Source organism: Momordica charantia (assembly GCF_013281855.1).
Source record: "Momordica charantia cultivar OHB3-1 chromosome 9 unlocalized genomic scaffold, Mcharantia_2.0 BLBB01000009.1, whole genome shotgun sequence".
Taxonomy (NCBI): domain Eukaryota; kingdom Viridiplantae; phylum Streptophyta; class Magnoliopsida; order Cucurbitales; family Cucurbitaceae; genus Momordica; species Momordica charantia.
Genome location: NW_028275167.1, coordinates 4,172,130 through 4,180,619, shown reverse-complemented (window position 1 = coordinate 4,180,619; position 8,490 = coordinate 4,172,130). Strand labels below are relative to the sequence as shown.

The following is an 8,490-nucleotide window of genomic DNA, read 5'->3' as shown; positions in this document are numbered from 1 at the left end:
AACAGATTGTTCAACTCAAAGTTGTCCATTGAATTCTGATTCAAAGAACAGCTTGGGTTATGAAAGAAAGCTAGAATGAGACCCTGAGAAAGACATTGATGGACATAATTTTGTTTGAAATAATTTTTTGGATATAATTTTCCTTGAAGTTTGATTTCTTAAAAAAAAATATATTTTTCCTTGAAGTTTTATTTTCTTAAAAAAAAAAATATATATCTTTTTGGAATAATTTTTTGAACAAAAATCACTCCTACATGAGCTTATGAATGCCTACAATATGATTATTGTAGATGAATTTTTAAAATTGAACTCTAAATACATATTTCTCAAAAAGAAAAAAAAAAAACAACACCAAACTAGACTGGCTCAAATTAACTCACCAGAACAAAGACGTGTGGAAAAAGCTCAATTATTGAGGTGTATTCTTGCTAGGAAATTAAATCAAATCATTGTGACTTTCAAGTTGGTGCACTATAATTTTTGACCAAAGAAGTAAAAGGTCTCTAGGAAATAGATTCAAATCAGAAAATTAAATCAAATCATTGTCAATTTTAAGTGGTGCCTGTTTTCGAATTGTATAATCATCTTTGACCAAGTCTTATAAAAATGTAAAAGGTTTATAATAAATAGTCAAATTGTAACAGGGGATTTGTAATGGGTAGCATATAAGTTTTCTATAGTTAACAAAATAGCATGTCTTTTTGATATTGTCAGATATAGCGTTTTTTTGAAAATCCTGAATTTAAAATTTTCAATATTCCCAAATTACCCTTTTCAGTTATCGCTTCGTTATTATATATCAAACATATATCACATATATATCAAGAGTATATCTGACAACATTAGTATATCATAAGTAAATCAATAGTACATCAGAACTCAATCAGTTCTATAATAGTAAATCACTATTTTACCTGCTTTAACCCCTTGTCTTGTATTTTTTTTTTTTATCAAAAGAACTTAGTAAGTATTGGCATGCATGGAAAATGATAAAAAAATTTGATACTTACTGAAAATGAGAAAGAAAACTTGAAAGGAACGTGCATGTAAACATCAAATGACGATTTTCGAAATTACTATGAATGAGAAATCAATTAGGAATTAGAGATAAATTGAAACTTGGGGTTTTTCTGATCAATAATATATCAGTGATATATCAAGTATACATCGTATACATATATCAATAGTACAATTAAGTTTTATTTAAAGTTTTAAAGATCAAAATGAAATCAGCAACAATGTCATTCTTAAAATGTTTAAATATCATTCTTGGGTATCAACATCAACATCAAATCAGTAGCAAAGTCCTTCAACAAAAAACTTAAAGGTTTAAACATCAAAACGAACCAATAGCATAAACCAAAAGTAGACTAACAATGTCATTCTTAAAAAGAAGCATAAGTTCTAGAAGCATAAGTTCCAACGGTCTAGAAAAGCGTAAGTTTCATTCTTATATAATCTTTAGGTAAAAGCTTGGGACATCAATCTTCGTTCTTGATGATTGTCGTGTCTTCGGAGATAATATCTTTGAAGCTTTTCGTTTTTCCATAGACAACACTTTTGGCGTTGGTTTATGTTGTCTTTTGGGACGAACGACATCAACATTTTCAACGATATTTTTTTTATTTCATTTTTCGTGTTTGTACCATTGCTTTTATCTGAAAAAAATTATTTCATATATTAGTAGTATATCAGAAAACATATATTAGAGGTAATATGTTCGAAATAATTGGTAGATATCATAGTTATATCAGAAGTAAATCAATTTCATATCATATGTACGTATATCAAACATATATCACATATATATCAAGAGTATATATGTTAATCATAGTTATATCAGAAGTAAATCAATAGTATATCAGAAGTCAATCAGTTCTATATCACCTATAGTAGTAGATATCATAGTTATGTCAGAAGTAAATCAATTTCATATCATATGTATATAAAACATATATCACATATATATCAGGAGTATATATCATAAGTAAATCAATAGTATATCAGTTCTATATTACCTATAGTAGTATATATCATAGTTATATCAGAAGTAAATCAATTTCATATCAGATATATATGAAACATATATCACATATATATCAGGAGTAGTATATCTGTCAATCATAGTTATATCATAAGTAAATCAATAGTATATCATAAGTCAATCAATTCTACGTCACCTATAATAGTAGATATCATAGTTATATCAGAAGTAAATCAATTTCATACCATATGTATATCAAACATATATCACATATATACCAGGAGTATATCTGTCAATCATTAGTATATCAGAAGTCAATCAGAATTAGTAATTTATTGTTAGTTCGGGCATGCAGGTTATATTTGTAATTTAGAACGTGGGCCTCCGTTTTTTTGCAAAAAAAATGCTATATTAAAAATACTCAAACATTGTTGCTATTTTGCTTATTTTCCTAATTTTTTTTTTGTCATATCTCAAGTTGCCCCATTGTAATAATTGTCACCCATTTGGAATTTAATATATATCGGACAAATTATTTCATTATATATGTGACAGTGCTGGTAGAGATAGCTATACTTTGTATTGCAAAATATTCATTTTATTGATTTCATGATGATGGTACGTGGTTTGACGATTTTGATGCAAAATCTTATCCTGGGACAAGATTTGATCCCTGCTACTAAAAAGTCAAGTATTTTCCGGATCAACACAACATAGAAAAGTTCGACCTTTAGTAATGAATGACATTGAAGTAGTGACTCACAAGGCATAGAAAAGTCGTGCCTTTTTTAAGTTAATGAATGGCAATGGCATTGAAGTCATTGGTTCCAGTTTCGCTTTCCAAATTTAAAGCTAAACAGTGATGGATTCTATTAGCTTATACTAGTCTAGTCAAATGGTTTCTAGCATAAACTCAAATCAACTCTTTTAAATGCCAATTACCTAGTTTAACTTAAACTTTCCTTGCTTGCACTTCTAGTAACCCAAAATTTATATAATATGAAATTAGATTTGTGTTTTGATTATATACAAAAGAATTACAATTTTTTTTTTTTTTTTTTTGCAAAATATGGATTTGTGCGATTGAAAATTATAGGAGCCTAAATTACAGAAGCCTACGTCATAATGATGTTAATATATAGACTATGCAACCATTTAACTGAGAAGTTTCTCAATTGTTAAAGGGAGAAACAGACGTTTGCTAACATATATGTCACATCTTGTCCCTTGAGTTGTTTACAAGTGGTGGAAAAAAAGCCATCTTTTACACCCTTCATATCTCAGTTTGAACTTTGAATAACTCTCCTAAGCAATCTTTAATTTGAAGGCTTTTGCAGGTCTGAGAAACCACAATATCCGATTTCCATTTCCCAACCTGAAAATTAAACCATGGCTGAAGGAGTTCTCTTCCATGTAGCTGGCGAGATCTTGATGAAGCTAGGCTCTATAGCTTCCCAACGGCTTGGAATGGTGCGGGGAGTGGAGAATGATCTTACCAAACTCACCAGCACTGTTTCGGTCATTAAGAACGTACTTCTTGATGCAGAGGAGCACTGTCAAACTAAAACTGATCACACTCTACAGGATTGGCTCCAAAAGCTGGAAGAAGCTCTTTACGACGCGGAGGATGTGCTTGATGAACTCTCCAGTGAGACTCTCCATCGAGAAGTCGTGACTAAAGGAAAAAATGCAAAGCAAGTAAGGATCTTCTTCTCCGGATCTAACCAGATTGCATTTAATTATAGGGTGGCTCGTAATATAAAGAAAATTTGGGAGAGGCTAGATGCTATTGATGCTGAAAGAAAACAATTTAATTTGACTGAAAACTGTCAACAAAGGACTCTATATGGTTCGTTTGATCAAATCATGATGGGAAGAAAAGAAACTTGCTCTTTTCCAAATGTAGAGGAAGTGATTGGAAGGGATTATGATAAGAAAAAATTAAAGGACCTTTTATTGGATATAAATATGAATGTCAGGCACAATGTTTCATTCATTGTAATAGCTGGAATGGGCGGGATAGGCAAGACGACTTTGGCTAAATCTCTCTACCATGATAGAGAGGTATCAGAATGTTTTGATTCAACAATATGGATTTGGATTTCTGATCAATTTGAGGTTAGAGTAGTAGTGGAAAAAATAATAGAATCGGCAACCAAAAGGAAACCTAATGTTGAAGGAATGGAAGCTTTAAACAGTGAGCTTCAAGAAGTGATTGGAGGAAAGAAGTACCTGTTAGTTATGGATGACGTATGGAAGGAAACTGAAGAGAAATGGCATGAGTTGAAACCTTTGTTAATGGGTGGTGCAAGTGGGAGTAAGATTTTGATCACAAAGCGTGATAGTAAAGTAGCTACAGAAATTGAAAGCATGACTTCTTTGTTCACTTTAAAAGGCTTACAAGAGAGTAATTCTTGGTCATTGTTTAGGAAAGTGGCATTTAAAGAAGCCAAAGATCCTGCAAATTCAAACTTGATAAAGTTGGGAAAGGAGATTTTAGCGAAATGTGGAGGTGTCCCTCTCGTAATAAGACACATAGGACGCTTGTTATACTCTAAGACTTCAGAAGAAGAGTGGATGTCCTTCAAGAATAACGAACTTTTGAAAGTCATTCAACAAACTGATAAAAACGATGGTTTGACACCTATATTAAACTTGAGCTATAACCATCTCCCACCAAATTTGAAGCAATGTTTTGCTTATCTATCCCTATTTCCCAAAGGGACGAGGTTAGAGATAAAAGATTTGATTAGACAATGGATGGCTCACGGTTTTATAGAATCATCAAATGGAACTGCTAATTCCATGGAAGAGGTAGGAAAGAGCTATTTCAAGGAATTATGCTGGAGGTTCTTTTTTGAAAATTCGAGTGACGAGTGTAACTTCGACGACGATGTTGATATGCATGATGTGATGCGTGAAGTTGCGATGAATGTAGCAGGAGAGAAATATGTACATGGAAATCTCAATTGTGATTTTGTTGTCAGCGAAAAAACTCGACATATTTTATTTGACAGTAAAATAAAATTATGGCAGGATGTTCTATTGAAATTACAGAAGGCAAAAGGATTAAGAACCTTCCTATTTTTATCATATTTTCCATTTAAAAATAGGCTTGAGGACAATATTGAAGCTGTTTTGGAGGAACTATGTTCCAGTTTTCCACGTTTGCGAGTACTGGGTCTCAATCACTCAAAAATTCATGTGGTGCCAAATTCTATAAAAAATTTGAGACATCTTCGATATCTAAATCTCTCAAGAAATTACATGGAATCACTCCCAACTTCTATTACTAAACTGCAAAATTTGCAAAGTCTAGATCTAAAGGATTGCTATAAGCTAAATGAACTGCCAAGGGACACCAGCAATCTTGTTAATCTTAGGCATCTTGTTTTACCTGATCATTTAGATACACCACTCCATATGCTAGAAGGGATGAGGAAGTTGAGTTGTCTACGGACACTAGGTTATTTTGTGTTGGATTGCAAAAGGTCCAATATGCAAAGTGAATTGAATGTGCCGAACTATTTTAATGGAAGGTTAAAAATCGTAGGATTGGAGCAGTTGAGGCGTACTCCATCCAAAGTCGGCTTAGTTAACCTGAAAGACATTCAAGGCTTGCGAGATTTGAAACTGGTATGGAAACTGAGCGGCCGAGATGATGATGAAGGCGAAGGTAAGGGTGATGAAAGAGTTATGGAAGGCCTACAACCACAATCAAATGTTGAATCCTTGCGCATTGAAGGGTACAGTGGAGTAGGATTACCCAATTGGGTCTCCACCTCGCTCTCCAACTTAACCAAAATTGCAATTTGTAATTGCCACAGAGTGCAACATCTACCTCAGTTGGCCCACCTTCAGACTCTCAAAGGTATATTTTTAGAGGACATGAGATCTCTCAAATTCGTAGACAAGAATGAGCCAGGCTTGTTGTGTTTTCCATCTCTCGTGAGTCTACGGTTGAAAAACATGGGTAATTTGGAAGGATGGTGGGAATCAAGAGTAGTAGGAGAAACTCTTCCCATTTTTCCTGAGCTTCAATACCTACGTATCCAGCACTGTCCCAAGTTAAGTCTCATGCCCAAGATAGCTTCCAGTACTCTAGACTCTTTTTTTTTATGTGATGTTGGTGTTCAAGTGGTGACTGCAATAGGTCCATTGTGGAATTTTGAGGTTGTAATACTCCAAGAAATTAAGGATCTCAAAGATCTAGAAATGGAATCTCATCAAAACCGAAACCAAGACCTGGGTTCTTCTTCTTTGTCAATGTCCTCGAGGTCGCCTACACGACTTCGATTTCTGACAATAGAGAAATGCTCCAATTTGATGAGTTTACCAGAATGGATTGGCACCATCACTTCGCTTTGGAAAGTGACCATTATAGACTGTCCGAAATTAAAATCATTACTGGAGGGAATGCGGCAACTCAAATCTTTGAAATACCTGACCATAAAGGGGTGCCCAGAGCTGGAAGAAAGATGCAAGGAAGGAGGAGAGGATTGGCCTAACATTGCGCACATCCCCATTCTATGTTTTTCAGGTATATTCTTCACAAATAACTAACAATTCTTATCATTCATATTTTATACCAATCTCTTATCCACGCTTGACACTTTAGCTACCGGTATATTATATTCTTCACACTCAATCCCCTTTCCTTCCTATCTCTATATTATATTCCCTCTATTAACTATATATATTTGGTAATTTAAATACCATTCTCTTTCATCTACTTTTGTTGGTAATTTAAAAAAAAAAGGATTAATATATGTTTTAGTCCATAATTTCCGAGTATAAAAAATTACCATTTTTCAATTTAGTGAATTGACATAAATTTAGAAGAAAAAGTTTATTTAAGAGAAAGAAAACTTTAATGAGGTGAACTCTTTTCTCCTATAAATTTTTTGTCAATTTACTAAAAAGTATTATATCATGTAAGTTATCATCAACCAAATTCTGTATCCACCAATGATGATGGATGAAATAGAAAAATGTTAAAAACATAAGGGAAACTTTCCAATTATAGAAACTAAATTATAAAAGACTAAAATATATATTTAGCCCAATCTTAATTTCATCGGTATGTTGTAGTTAAATGTTTTAAAAAAATTTCTCTACAACTACTAAATATATATTCACAATTTAATTTCCTGTATAACACATGTTTTTAGACTTAACGAATAGATGATAGTCTAGCGTTTAATGCGACGATAAAATTGAAAATTTTTAAGATATTGATGAAAGATTGAATTAAGATACGGTATTAAATTTATAGGAACGAAAAATGGTAATTTAACCTGTTTTGAATAATACTACCTACTTGTTTTATTAACAATATTGATATGCTTTAATTTTAATTGTGTGATGAAGAGGAAGGAGCAGTAGAGGCAGTAGAAACAGCAGAAATAGCAGAGAGTGGGATATGGAGGAAAATGAAAGATTTCATACCCAATATACGTTCCTCTTTGACTTGTGGGTATGAACATTCTCTCAACTATAAACCTACACTCTGATGTCTTGGATTTTGAATGGTTTTTTATTTTGAGTTTTGTTATATTTAAGATGCTTTCGAAGTCTAATTTACAAAAATGGCTCGAGTATCATGTTATTAATGTTGATAGTTTTTATTCATGAGAAACTTTTTTTTACTTCTCAGAGGACAAATTCTTTGAATGATAGATTATATCTCCTATTGTTCATGACTACTTAGGTAAGGTGGTGTTAGCTCATAAATCTTATATCCATATAATTGATATGATAGGAACTAAACATAATTGAAAACTCTAGAATTAAAATCAATATCTTAAGTATCAAAGGATCAATGTGAAAGCTAAGTAAAATAATTTGAAGGACGAGGGGCATACCTTGAAAGAGACCTAAATAGAAATTAGAAGAGATATATTAAAGTTGAGGGGTAATTATTTTAAACCTCTAAGATTGAGAAACCCAAATTAAAAATTAATTATGAAGCTGCATTTTTATGTTGAATTGAATCAGTCTTATTCCCTGGTTTGAGAAATTTCTTTATCAGGTGCTGACATATGCATGGAAGCAGTGGGAAAAGATTGTACATATTTATTCAGTATCCTTGAATTTCTGTTGTGAAAAAAGTGAATTCTACGTATGATTTATTTTACATGCAAATTTCATCAATCATCTATCCGATAGATTTCGAATTGGTGCCAAAAATTTATCCTTAAACAACATTTAGACAAATACCAGCTGGCTGGGGTGATGAATGCTGAATTTTTGCTGTTGGCACTTTGGATGATAGTCACTGAAGAGCAGCAACATGATTTCAACAAGTACGAAGATGTCCTTATTTTGGGACATAGGAACCTTAATTTCATCTATGATTGTTGTATGTTTATTGTTGTATAACATAACATGTAGTTTTCACCATGTCTATTTGTTATCTGAATGTATCCTCTTCATATTTTAAAGAATATTAATTCTGGAATCATCATATTACTACGTATATATTACAGGGGAGTATTACATGTCTA

General features: G+C 32.4%; 1 protein-coding gene across 1 annotated transcript; it reads left to right on the top strand.

Annotated features, from left to right (window-relative positions):
• The first annotated feature begins 3,211 nt into the window (after positions 1-3,211).
• On the top strand, positions 3,212-8,490 carry LOC111016078 (putative disease resistance protein RGA4). The gene is made up of 4 exons (XM_022291359.2): positions 3,212-6,524; positions 7,355-7,460; positions 8,016-8,066; positions 8,196-8,490. Exons 1-3 carry the CDS (start codon positions 3,374-3,376, stop codon positions 8,020-8,022), a joined length of 3,264 nt encoding a protein of 1,087 aa, XP_022147051.1. The 5' UTR covers positions 3,212-3,373; the 3' UTR covers positions 8,023-8,066; positions 8,196-8,490.